The 13,637-nt window shown below is 42.3% G+C and overlaps 1 protein-coding gene across 2 annotated transcripts in view; it reads right to left on the bottom strand.

The window, feature by feature from the left end:
- The window catches only part of LOC147328616 (NACHT, LRR and PYD domains-containing protein 12-like), a 34,980-nt gene extending 25,716 nt beyond the window's left edge, over window positions 1-9,264 (bottom strand). Inside the window, exons 1-6 of one of the 2 annotated variants that reach the window (XM_086297118.1) lie at window positions 9,038-9,264; window positions 8,672-8,795; window positions 4,205-6,116; window positions 2,854-3,030; window positions 2,473-2,721; window positions 2,219-2,389 (exon numbers count right to left, since the gene is read on the bottom strand). In XM_086297118.1, coding sequence (XP_086153244.1) covers window positions 2,219-2,389; window positions 2,473-2,721; window positions 2,854-3,030; window positions 4,205-6,027 — 2,420 coding nt within the window. In that variant the 5' untranslated portion in view covers window positions 6,028-6,116; window positions 8,672-8,795; window positions 9,038-9,264. Of the gene's footprint in view, window positions 1-2,218; window positions 2,390-2,472; window positions 2,722-2,853; window positions 3,031-4,204; window positions 6,117-8,671 lie in introns of both variants that reach the window. The other variant, XM_086297117.1, reaches the window with a different exon arrangement.
- Window positions 9,265-13,637: the final 4,373 nt, after the last annotated feature.

Genomic DNA, 13,637 nt, shown 5'->3' with positions numbered 1-13,637 from the left:
ACCGGTCTCTAAACTTCCTTTTATGTCTAAAATCTTAGAAAAACTATTTCTTAAGCAATTACAATCCTTCTTGGAGACTAATGGAATCAAGGAAAAATTCCAGTCCGGTTTCAAATCTCACCACAGCACAGAGACAGCTCTACTGAGAGTTTTTAATGATCTCCTTGTAACTGCTGATGCAGGGCGTCCTGTGGTTTTAGTTCTACTAGACTTGACTTCTGCCTTTGATACTGTTGACCTCAACATCCTCCTTTCAAGGCTAGAACATGTAGTTGGCCTTAAAGGCAAATTGTTTTCATGGTTCAAATCATATTTATCCGAGAGGACTTTCTCTGTCTCTATGGCCAATTATTCTTCCTCATTCGCACCCCTCTGCTGTGGTGTGCCCCATGGGGTCTGTGTTAAGTAGTTGAATGGGACCATACCGGTCCTTGAGGATCAGGAGTGTCTGGCTTTGGTTAGCCATCTCTCGTGGACTAGCAGCTGGTTCATTTGTGCTGCCAGAGCTCGTGAAGTGCAGTCAGCTTCTTCAGCCAGTAGGCGTGAACCATGTCAGAGCCTGGTGCTGTCCAACTCTTCATACTCGAGACCCTTTCATGGATGTCTGCCACTGTGATGGTTATTGGTAACTGTTCCCATATGCTCTTCCACCATTTCAGAAATTTGTGGGTGTGTTTTTTTTGTTTGTTTTGCTGGTTTTTTTGTACTACTTGAACACTAAAGTGCCCCTCAAATGAGATGACAGTGCCAGGTGTTGCCCACAGCACATTTAAGTTTGTAATCGAATCCTGGCTCCATCGGCAAATCCCCAGTGCCTGGGTGGAGCTACTGGGCAAAACATTACACCGTCAGGACTTCAGTAATGACTCTGATGAGGGAACAGGCGGTGGGCTCTGTGCTATTTATTTATTCGGGCATGTGTGTGAATTGCAGAGTGAGTAGAGGTGAGCTGCCGATTATTTTGGGAAGTTTTGTTTTCTCCTGTGTTGTTAGACCAGGGATGTTAGACTTTGTCATTTCTTTTGTTGCTTTCTTGAAGAGGTCAAAGGGGGACCGAAGTTTAGATTTGGGTTTTGTTTGTTGTGTTGGCCTTGGCTCACCCTGAAGCCGTACACTCCCTCTATCGTTGTTCTGAATGCCATTCGTGTAAATAAAAAGCCCGATGCTATGGCTGTGTCTGTTTGAGCATGGGGAGTTGCAGGACACCCTCCTCTTGTTACGGTCGTTCCGAGCCAGGTCATAACAAGGGGCTTTAAACAAGCCAACAAGGTCTGATATTTAAAAAAATCTTTACCTAAATGAGTATTATGCTTTTCTGAACAAGCTGTATCAATAATTATTTGCTTACTTTTAGATTTTACAACTTGATTTAGAATTTAACTCTCTTTGAAGTGGCAGCCCAGTGGGGTTAGGTTGCAACCACTGGGCTGCCACTTCAAAGAGCTGGCTGGCATAAGCACAAGGCGATTCCCATGCCCCATCTGTCTCTCCCGGAAATGCCAGCAATACTCGGCACAATGGTACAAACCATACAACTAGCCCAATGAGTGCGCCCTCCACCTCTCCACCGCAGCTGAGCCAAAACCACACCCCAAGCCAAATCAATCTCTGGTTGCTGGTACTGCTGCTTACGCCAGCTTTCTGTAACTTTTGCACCCCAGAAATTCTACAACAGAATGACTGAAAAGAAAATAATCAAGATGCTACAATGGTCAGACTGAAATACTGTATCGTGTCCTTAAGAGAACTGTGCATACAAAAATTCCTGCCAACCTCAATGAACTGAAGCATTGGTGTAAAGAAGGGTGTACCAAAATTACTTCAGAATGATGTGAGAGATGATAAATTAATACAGAAAATAGTTACCTAACGTTATTGCTGCTGAAAGTGGCTCTCCAAGCTAATGAATGAAGCCCCATTTAGTTTTGACACACTGCATCTGCACTTTGGTTCAATTAAAAAATGGGACAGTGTAATATGCCATGTGTTATTCATCCAGGTTGTTTTTTTTATTATTAATAATGCAACAATACCTGCCACCCTGACGTGCTGGCCAGTAACAGGAGCACATTTAGGGAGAGTCTAAGATTACCCAAATGCACTACTGAACGATAATTCCAGCCTGTGGATATCTCTGTACAAAGAATTGAGTGTGCATTTTCTTTTTTACCATGACTATATCTGAACTACATTATGAGACCAGAGGGTGTATCAGTACCTCAGTGTTTCCAGCCTACATTTTGAACTCCCAAGTCCAGCAGAGAGCAGTTGCACACCTGAATCCTGTAAGTCATTGCAACTGAGGTCAAGCTGCCTCAACTGGGAGTTGGAGCTGAGAACTGAAGCAAACACCTGACAGCACTTATTTTTCAGGCAACAGCCAGGCATGCTGCAGAGAGAACAAAATCATCTGAACATCATATATGCAAGAGAGCAAAATGTGCAGATGGTCCCATCACTAATTGCATTTACCTGAACTGCTCCAGTCTGCAGACTGGACCGATCAAAGCAGAAGGAATCATAGTCAACAGAGTTAATTCATCAATGAAATCTTCATAGTTTTCATTTATTTTCAACTCTCTTGTATAATATCCACTGTAATCCTTTGGATAACTGTACATGCAGTTAGTGAAGCTCAGGACCTTCAGAGGTGATTGTTTTGATTGAAGGACTGAGGTCAGAATGTGACAATTCCTAAAGTCTAGAGAAAACCCAGATAACCTGTGCAAAACATATCAGGTATAAACAAAGGATACCAAGGATAATTTACTGCAATTCCGTTATTGGACATATTGTATCTCATGTTTTAACAATTTAACTAAAAAGCTTAGAGAAACAGTTATTTACACTGACCTCAGTATCTCCAGTTTACACTCAGGAAATCCCAGTACATCAATGAGAGCATAAGGAAAACCATCACTGACGTTAGAGTAACACACCAGGCACAACTCTCTTAAGCAAGAGTCTGCTGACTGAAGAATGGACAGTAGTACACCCAGGCGATCATTGCTTATATGCTCACTCTTAAGTCTGTTGAATCAGAAGAAAAGTGGAGAATGGCATGTCATGGTGGGTTTCTTATTTTCCTGGGCAATGAGAAAACATAAGTAGCAATGAACACTGTATTAGCTAACATTATTGTATAATAGTTATCATAACATGTATGCAGCAACCAGTACTATTGTTCAATTTCATATCAGGACTAACATAGGTTTAGGTATAACACACCAATCTCGCCTCTGTCAGTGTGCCCCAGGGCGGCTGTGGCTACAATGTAGCTTACCATCACCAGTGTGTGAATGATTGAATGTGTAACGCGCTTTGGGGTCCTTAGGGACTAGTAAAGCGCTATACAAATACAGGCCATTTACCAATCTGGACAAGACAGAAAAGGAAGTGGATGATCCAGTCGGTATACTCAGACTTAAGATCAACAGAAATGCCTAAACGTTCTTTGCACAAATCACACCATGCACTGTTGTGTTTTTGACACAATGTATATTTCACTAGCTGGGCCCACGTCCTAATTTTAGGTTTGAGTAGTAGTAGCGTTTTAGTAGGCAAAAGTGATGCTTTGACATGAATTGAGCTGCGGTTTGGGGAAGGCCTCGAAGGGGACTGGCGATGGCTCCTGGGCCTGGCAGATCCTCATGTACTAAATCGAAATGAAGAAGTTAGAAAATTGAGAACAAGGAGGGAGGGAGGGTGGGGCACGTAAACGAGAATGAACAGCTTGCAGAATGGGGGGAACCTATATACTGTAGATGACAACCGGAAGGAGAGTGTTTGGAGGCGTGATCCTGCTCCTGACATTCCGATAGATAATCTCCAAAACATTTATATAATCCAAAATACTTCATTCACTTTAGTCAGTAAAAAGTTCAAAGTCAGCAGAGTATATTACAATTTACCAGATTTAATTAGGCCACTAGTATCTTCCAGATCCTCTCCCTGTTCCCTAGAAATCCCATTGTGACTACTTGCAGGTGCACATTTGCGTGCACACTTCATATAGCGTCTCTGATGTATCAAAATCGGAAACTTTCAACTAGATTATGTTTTGTTCTTCATATGTACTATCACTCACCAGTTAGCCACAGCTGGGCTCACTTAATCTTGGCTATTTGGCTAAATGAATTTTCTTCCCATTCTATCTAAACAAACTTTTATTTACCTACTAAATCGGAATATTTGCACTACTTACACAGCCTTCTTGCAGTTCTTCATTTGCTGGACAAGTTTCTCAGTCCCAATAATCGGTGTGACAGAATTTGTCAGATCAAGTTCCTCGAGCACTTCCCCTGATATCTGCATCATGGTCGACAGTACTGCACAGTCAATAGGTGAGAGTCTCGCTCCTGAATCCAGATACATTCTGATGTCATCCTGAAATCTCTCTTCCTTCAGCTCAAACTTGCAGAGGAAAAGGTTCATGTACTTCTCTCGTGGGATGTCTTTGACATGGAAATTCTTCAGGTATACCTTCATCTCTTCGGTGGTGTCCGAGCTGCTCTTTACCTGTGGCAGTAAACCCTGCAGCACTGTTTGATTGGACTCCAGAGAAAATCCAAGGAAGAAACACAGAAACAGATCTAACTGACCTTTCTCACTTTGCAAGGCTTTATCCACAACCTTTTTCTGCAAATCCAGAAAGCTCAGATCTGTTGGGTCGACATCCAGGAAAGACTTCAAAGTACTGAAGTTGTCCGTCAGGATGCAGTGGTGCATGTAGAGAGCTGCAAGAAACTCCTGAAAGCTTAAATGCACAAAGCTGAACATCTTCTTCTTGTACAGGCCTCGTTCTTCCTTAAGAATCTCTGAGCAAAATCCACAAAACACTGATGCTTCACCAACATCGATGCCACTTTCTGTGAGGTCCTCTTCATAGAATATGATGTTTCCTTTCTGCAGCTGTTCAAATGCCAACTTGGACAAGTTCAAAAGCATGGCAGAGTTCTGGGCTTGAGACTTCTTCTGTTTGGACCTCTTCTTGGAGCTTTTCCCTGCATATTTCTGTCTCGTTCTTTGTGTTTGAATTAGTAAGTAATAAATGTACAGCTCTGTCATCGTTGTGATGCCGCGGCTCCTCTCATCACTCCATCCTTTCCTAAACACCTCAGCGATGATCCAGCAAAACACTGGGATATGGCCCATGAAATAGAAGCTGATCATTCCTCTAAGACGAGACAGGATTTCTTCTGCCTGATTAGCAGTGCTGAATCTCTTCCTAAAGTATGACTCTTTTTGTTGCTCAGTGAAACCTTGGACTTCTGTCATCTGGTCAATGTATTTAGAAGGTATCTGACTGGCAGCTGCAGGTCTGGATGTTACCCAGAGCAGAGCGCGAGGCAGCAGGTTGCCTTGGATGAGGTTGGTCAGCAGCACATTGACTGTTGATCTTCGATCTATTTCACTTATTCTCACAGCTCCATCAAAGTCCAGTGGAAATCTGCTTTCATCCAAACCATCAAAGATGAACAGCACTTGCTTGTGAACAAGCTGCTGTGTAGCTTCTAGGGGTTTTATTTCAGGGTAGAAGTGAAGGAGAAGCTGCAGCAGACTGTAGTCGGCATCTCTGAGCATGTTCAGCTCTCTAAAGGGGAGCACAAAGATGAAATCAATGTGCTGGTTAGATTTTCCTTCTGCCCAGCTTAGAGCAAAGTTTTGGACAGCAAATGTCTTTCCAATGCCAGCGATGCCTTTCGTCATCACTCTTTGGATTGTCTTTTCTTTTGCTGGTTGTTGCTGAACATGAATTCTTCCTGGTTTAAAGATATTTAAGAAATCGATCTGTTGATAAAACACCTGTGAAATTGATGACTGCTGATCTGGGACATTAAAGTGATCTAGAATCTCATGTGATATGGAACCAGAATCCTGAGCCTGCTGAGTGACGTAGAGTTTTGTGTAGATGCTGTCAAGTCGAGACCGACTATCTGATGTGCCCTCATTTATCCAGGTAAACTTTTCCTGGAGATGGTCTTTAAGCTTTTGTTTAACACTCTCCACGACTTTATCCTGCTCCATGTTTGCAGCTCTGTCTCCTCCACACTGAACCTAGTTCTCCTGTCACTTGTTCTCCTTATAGGTGGAATCCTTCTGAAGGGATTAAAAACCTGAAAGCAAGAAAATAAATAAAATGTCCCTTTTCTTGTAGTATTACAGTGCAGTGATATTGATAAGCATTTGCTTTTTTTAATCTTTTTGTCTAAATTGATTTTCCATTTTTACATCCACACTCAACACTTTCGCACTACAAGTGAAGAAAATGATTTCAGACTAGGGCTGGGCGATATATCAAGTTTCTTAAAAATATCGATAAATTTTTATACGAGATATGAGATGTGACAATATCTTTTATATCGGTATAGTATATGTTACATCATAATTATACTTGTGGACCCACAAGTTTGCCTCTCTTTCGTCCACTTTTGTCTCTACGCAACGTTACTCGGCCTCGCCTCTCCTTCACTGAACACAACTCCCCCTCCTCCCCCATAGCTTCACCTGCAGGAAGCGACAAGATGGACACGGCAAATCTCCGTTAACGTGTTAGCGAGCTAACTGCGCTAACAAGCTAACCGCGCTAATGACATGCAGCCCACAGGGGCTGTGCAGCCTAAAATCCTTTAATTTTCTCAAAAGTTGACAGCGCGCCTTTCTGTATGAATTCTGGTTGTGCTTGATGACCGCGAAGCGAATTTATGTGGTACATGGCGCTCAGCAATCTGTCAAAAAATGTTTTAGTACGACTTTGGTAAACTACGGAGCTGCACCGCTTGATGGATTGTCGGAGCATTACGGCTGCCGTAGTCTGGAGCCTCGCGGAGTGATACGTAAAACTCCAGGCTGTCAGTCATGCAGTAGAACTTGGGAGCAGAGCAGCTGTGAAATCTGTCTTTGATATTATGCTCAGCATCTGTTAGTTTACATTTTGACTGCACAATTGTGAGCTTTTTGTTATGCACAAAAACAACATTGTTTTATTTATGGAGCATTATTATTTAATAAATGCTCATAATTTATTTTTGAGTAATTTTTTCATGTACATCTGTGCTGTATGTTAATAAAAGTGCCTGTGTGACATCTGGGAAACAGCTTTGACTAAGAACTCTCATTTTGTTCTTACTTTATGGCTTTAAAAAAATATCGAGATATATATTGTATATCGCCATCCAGTTAAAAAATATCGAGATATGAATTTTGGGTCATATCGCCCAGTCCTATTTCAGACAATGTTATAAATGGATAAAAATGACACAAGCCTTACCCTTTCATAAGACAGTTGAAATTTAGCTAAGGTGCCTTATAAAGTTTCTCTGAACTTAAAGACATTTCTACATAATGTGTTAGTCCAGTTGTGGCAAACTCAGCTGACTGGACATGGTTTAAAAAGCAATATGACAGTCTATGTAAAATCTCCCAGATGACTGCACAGAACAGCATAAAGAATCACACCCAAACTTTGTGAAAGACACATGAAAGCTAGTTTAGTTTCATTGTCTTATGCACCATAAAGATACCTCAAGCACTCTGTTCTCAAGAATTCTCTATCAAAAAAACTATTTCTGCTTGTGGCTGGAAGGAGGCATGACGCGACCACGATTTTGGTAACATTTGACTTTATTTTGGTTGCTGCACCCTAGCTGCCAGCGACACAAATCCATAACAACAACCCAGTTCAGTCTTTTAACCCGGAGAGGTGTCATTGTGGATGCCCTGCAGGTATGTTTTCCAAACCTGCAGTGGCACCACTGACCATGCCCTGCCACATACCCCCATCACCCAACTGATGCTGGGGAGCCATCTGGCTAAACCTACTCCCCTACAGCAAATGGGAGAGGGAATCAGACCGAACAGTCGGCACCCCCGGCCCCTGGCCCAGAGACGGTGAGTTCAGCTAGCTAGCCGCTCCCACCCGAGGAGTGGGGTTGAGTGCAACGGCAGGCTGCGTCTTGGCTGATTGCACCCTGCGGCCGGTGCGGGTGCCTGAGCAGTTTGGACCTCTGCCACCACCATTTGGGCCACCAAGGCTCAGCCAGAGCTACAGCAGGGAGATGGAGCACCCCCAGAACCCCAAGCCCACCCTGGACCCACCCAGGAGCAGCCAGGCCACCAGGGCAGTAACCTACATCTGCTAGCACAGACCATCCGCCAACCCTCCTGTACACAGCCACTAGGAAAACACCACCCAAGATCCACTACAGCCCCAACCAGGTCATGACCACAGCCCCCCAGGAAAACCCCAGACACTCCAACCTCTAACCCCAAACCAACCACAATATCAAAGGAAGGAAAAAAACACAATTGTTGAATTGTATTAATTGCAGACTGGGATTTCTAATCACTGTCACATGCAGGGCAAATATGTGCGATGTCTGAGACCAGAAGTTTTGGTCTAAGCTGACTGAGCTGAACAATTTTCATCAAAAACACACAAATCGTGGAGGACTGTGTCTAACAAGAGATCAGATCATTAGTCACTGTAACCTGTGAATAAATAAGGCTGTTGAAATAAAACCTCTACAGGGCAAAGGTGCGTTAGATAGCAGGCGCACTTATGAGTTTATGAATCTGGGTGTGGCTTCTTTTTAGCAGCAGTTCAACATTAAGGCTGTTTAGAAGCAGCTTTTTTCATATAAAACTACATATAGAAATATCACAAGCTTACCTTTGCTTTCCAGACTCTTCAAACTCTCAAATTCGCCATTATGAACTGCACACTACTGGGTGGATGTTTGGATTGGGCTGATGCAATACAGTCCACTTCCTTGTTTCTGTACCTCTGTATGAGCCTGTGGAAGTAAAAAAGAAAAAGAAAAAAGAAAAACGAAGTTCATGCTAGAAAAAGATCCCCACCAGCAGATGTAACAATATAAAAGAACTGCTGTCAGCATAACAGGTAAATTACAGTAAGGTAACTTTGAAGGAGACATTTTGTGCAGGAGCTGTGTGGGTTGTAGCGTCAGGGTCAAACGACCCTGTAGACATGGCTGTCTGCACAGAAGAATAATCAGACATGAGAGAAAGATCATACCTGACCCAAAAAGCACTTCCTGTCTGAGCCAGCTCCTCACTGTGGACCAATGAGCTAACCATTCAATCTAATGCATTATTTCTATGTGCGCAGCGATGTTCCCGTTGAAGGGAAGGAAGGCTGGATTCAGAAAAAATGATCTCCTCTGTATCCGGTTGTTCCCGTTAATGTTTAACCAGGTTGCCTCTGACAGGTGACAGTTCACCGACCCATAAAGCTGCACAGCGGGCCTCAGATCCATCTGTAGGACGTGTGCAGATCCACAAAAACTGAACCAAACTACAGTGACTGACTCAATAACCTGCAGCGTCTACAACCTTCATCCCTCCAGCTCAGTGTACTGACAGGTCTGCCGGCAGCACAGCGCCCTCTTGTGTCTCCTGTCTGTATTACAGTATAATACTGTGTATGTGGAAACTGACAAGTTAAATGCAGGGTGTTGGAGCTATTTGTTCTTATTTTTTATTATTTTGAAATTAGTTAACGTTTGTTGTTAGTTTACTTATATTTTGGAATTTATTTACAAGTTTATTTGTAGGTTAATATTTTGTTTCATTGTTTGTTTGATGTTACTTTGTTAAATTAGTCAGTAAGAGCTGTGGGGCCATTTTTGTTTCTATAAATAAAGAGACTGGTATAGGACCAGTGTAACATATGTGTTAAATACTTGTGAATTTCACCCAAAACACTTTCTTTTTTTGGATTAAATATGTCATTTTTGCATCTCACTCTCCTACCTGTGTGATCTGAGTCTGTGTGCGTTCATGTGCATGTGTGCGCTGCGTGGTGACGTAGGCGCGTGCATGTGTGCCCCGGTCACAGCTCCGTTCAGCATGGCCGGAGGTAAGTCACTGCCACGTTGCTCTCAGCTAATTAAAGTTTGTTCGGATCCCAAGCTGCAGTGTGAATACAGCCGAACCACCGCGTTTTTGTTTGTCATTAAGAGACTCATTCGGGATAAGTTTTGTGGAGGGCAGAGTTCACTAATATACACTTATAATGAGTTTTAGCCGAGAACGCAGCTAAAATGCTAGCATGCTAAGTTAGCCTGATCACTAGCGGCTTGAGAGCGTACTCGCGGCAGTCTCTCTTTTTTTTTAACAGCATGCACTCTTTTTTCCTTCGTCAGGAGAGGTGTACTGGCAGTCGCGTGACACACACAGATCGAACACATATTTCTGTGTTGCAGGTATGGAGATGTTCTTATGTTTTGGAGATGCAGTCTTTCATTTATTGTTCTTATAAGTTGTTTTGATGTTTTTTCAGTGACATATTATTTATTTTGTGCTTTTTGTTTTTGAGAGCTTAAGTTAATGTTTTAAAACAATTTGTTGTATTTGATTCGTTACATTAATGAAGCTGCAGGCACAGCTCCTTTCAGCATGGCCGGAGGAGAGGTGTACTGGCAGTCGCGTGACACACACAGATCGAACACATATTTCTGTGTTGCAGATGTGCAGTAAAGAGCCAAAGACCCAGTACTGTCTCCTGCCTCTTACTTTCACGCCAGAACACAACGCAAGAACAACAGGCGTAACACATGAACGGGTTACACCAGCATGCACTGGGGTGGGCCTATGGTTTTTTACCAGAGCAGGAGAAGCAGCAGGAAGTAACAAAAAAAATGGATCTTGTTATTGCCAAACTGGATAAAATAAACCATAAAAATGCAACTTTCAAGTTTGGACAGTGGACTTCTTTTGCCTGCGTACGAAATAGTATCTCAGTGCAGCAGTGGCTTGTGGACTTTTAATTGTGGGATGTTTGGTTGGTCAAACAAAAGGAATTGCCACTACACAGGGAATAAATGATTGAGCCAAAAACATCCAGGAGCTCTGTTTATTGGAAGTTTGTGTATTAGTTTCAACTTCAATAAAAATAATCAAACGGACAATATATAAATAATTACAAATTTAAATAAGTAAAAACATGATGGCAGCTTGTGGGGATAGGTTAATTGGATAATCCAAATTGCCACTAGGAGTGAATGTGAGTGTGAATGGTTGTCTGTCCCTGTGTGTTGGCCCTGCGACAGACTGGCGACCTGTCCAGGGTATACCCCGCCTCTCGCCCTATGACAGCTGGGATAGGCTCCAGCGCCCCCCGCGACCCTGAAAAGGAGAAGCGGAAGCGAATGGATGGATTCTAGAACATAAATGACTGGTATCGCAGGAATCAATATTTCAGTATCGATTCGCACATCACTACTATACTATAGATATTGGAATCAAGGGCGTAGATTTGGCATGGACGGAAGGGACATGTCCCCACCAATATCCAGCGATTATTGAATTGTCCCCACCAATAATTTGATCTCTTTGAGTAAAGAAAAACAAAACTGATAGAAATTACGTTCTCATGTGACAAATATGACCAATGTGATTGGCTGAGCCTTTCAGGGAGCTCTGTTTAGTTTTAGCAGCAACAAACCTGCGCTGCAAGGAGAGGAGGACGGCAGCAAAGAGGAAGAAGCTGGATATAAGAAAGTATTTTTCAAAGAAACCTGTAACTCACTTAAAGTCAACTTCACTCATAAAATGTGTCCGTCTTAATAACGTTACAGGCTATGCTAGGCTTTGGCCCACATCAGTCTAAAACTGTATGTAACCAAGAATAACGTGTTTTGGAAACTAACTGCACAACAGGCAGCACTGTTAGTTTTCTCAGTCTCAGAGCAGCATTTCTAATTTTGATTGAAGCTGTCGGAGAAAACGGCAGCCTCGAGCAGCCCGGATATTAGTTGACAGAGGCTGTTAGAATTATATGTCTAACGTTAAAATGTTGGTGACACAATAATTTCATCCTAATGGCACTGACGTATTCATAGGGTTAATTTTTGAGACAATATATCATGAGGTAGTCACAATTTTGCAAGTATTCCACCTTGGAGTGCAGTTTGCACAAATTGTTTTAAAAATGCACTCAGCCTACAAACATCACTGACGAGTCAGGATCTGCACAAAGTGACAGAAACACTGAAGCAGCTCCACGTTTTATTCTTATTGTCATGTTTGTCCTGTTTGTCAGGTGACAGAAGAACCAACACAAAGCTCAGAGAGCAATGCTGACACAAGGTCACAGGTGAAACTGGAGGATGACTTGATGGTTCATGACTGTATTTGAAGCACATGTGTGACTGCATGTATTTGAATGTCTCACTGTTATTTATCAGGTGACAGAGGCAGCTCTGCCATGTTGTAGCTCAGACAGAGGTGAAGATGCAAGGTCACAGGTGACTGACTGATGATTTGGTGATTAACGAGAGGAGCAGGCATGTGTTTGGCTCCTTCACATAGAGGACATTGAGTTGTTGTGTGGGACACCAGTAGTCCGTGTCTGTTGCTGTAACAGTAGTTCATGTTTAGAATAAAACATCCCAGCTTTTTCTTTTTTCTTTTCTTTTTTTTTTGCCTGTCCCGTTTGGCTCTTCTGCCATCAGAATTATTGTCTAAAGGCAAAGAAAGATGCCCAACGGATTTACTTTAACAAATGGACCATCCCAGCCTTGCCGTAATGGTCCATTTGATTCACCTTTTATTGTTTATTTTATTTTCACTTGCTGAATACGGGACAGACTTGACTGGAGGAAAGAAGGGGAGAAAGAAAGCTGAGAAGAGGGATGGGGGGAAGTGCAAAAAAACAAAAAAAACAAACAAAACAAAAACCAACAGAATAAGCAGAGAGAAAGAAGAAGAAAAAGATGCATATATCGATCACCTGGATCACCTGTTGAGAAAGAAAAAAAGAAAACAAGCAGAAGAGAACATCCCAGCTGACTTGATCGGGGCAGTAGTGCCTAAAATGTTGCATAATGTTGCTGAGAGATCTGTTACTTTGTGGTCATCTTAGACGAGTAGTTTTATGGACAAAAACAACCAGGTCATTGAGTCTTCCCTTAGTGCTAATGTATAACAGATGGTGTAGTATAACTGAAGTAATGTTGTTAAGTCCTTAAAGTCATATTCTTTTATTGTCATGACTGTATTTGAAGCTGTTTTTATTTTTGTATGATACCTGAGTTATATGGAATACGGCTGAAGTAAACTAAAGCCTAAAATTATTTAGTCAGTCATTTGTTTAATAGTAATTTAACATTATATAATTCACATATAAAACTATGAATTGTGATTTTAAATGGTTTAAAAGCAGGTAGAATAGCATATGTAGGCAAGTATATTTCTCCTTTTTTTTTTTTTTTTATCAAGAAGCAAAGACGAAAAGGGGAAATAAAGAAACGGGGCAGGGTTCAGTGGTTGAATCATCCGTCCCCACCAATGCCAAAACCAAATCTACACCCTTGATTGGAATCACCATGTTAAGTATTATTCACACATATATCATCGGTTTATGCCACCTGTTGGTGTGCACTGCTTGTAGCGAGGTTTAATAATTAGGACCGATGTGTAACTTTAATCACGTTATGGCCGACTGTGACACAGCAAAGCTGGCCCACCTGAAGATGGCGCCTGGCCGGACCCCTGACCTGCACCTGTTGTTTTTAGCTGGATGACAAGGGGAAAGTTACCCATCAGCTGCAGGAGGGGTTATGGAGGGACGGAGGTGACGACATGGCTCTTTTCTCTCTGTGTTTAAGGCTCTA

Source organism: Aulonocara sp. 'chitande type north' Nkhata Bay, linkage group LG6 (genome assembly GCF_057382095.1).
Source record: "Aulonocara sp. 'chitande type north' Nkhata Bay isolate Kocher_YH1m ecotype deep benthic linkage group LG6, A_spYH_male_GT1.1, whole genome shotgun sequence".
Taxonomy (NCBI): domain Eukaryota; kingdom Metazoa; phylum Chordata; class Actinopteri; order Cichliformes; family Cichlidae; genus Aulonocara; species Aulonocara sp. 'chitande type north' Nkhata Bay.
Note: the sequence above shows the minus strand (reverse complement) of the source record. Positions and strands in the feature narration are given on the sequence as shown.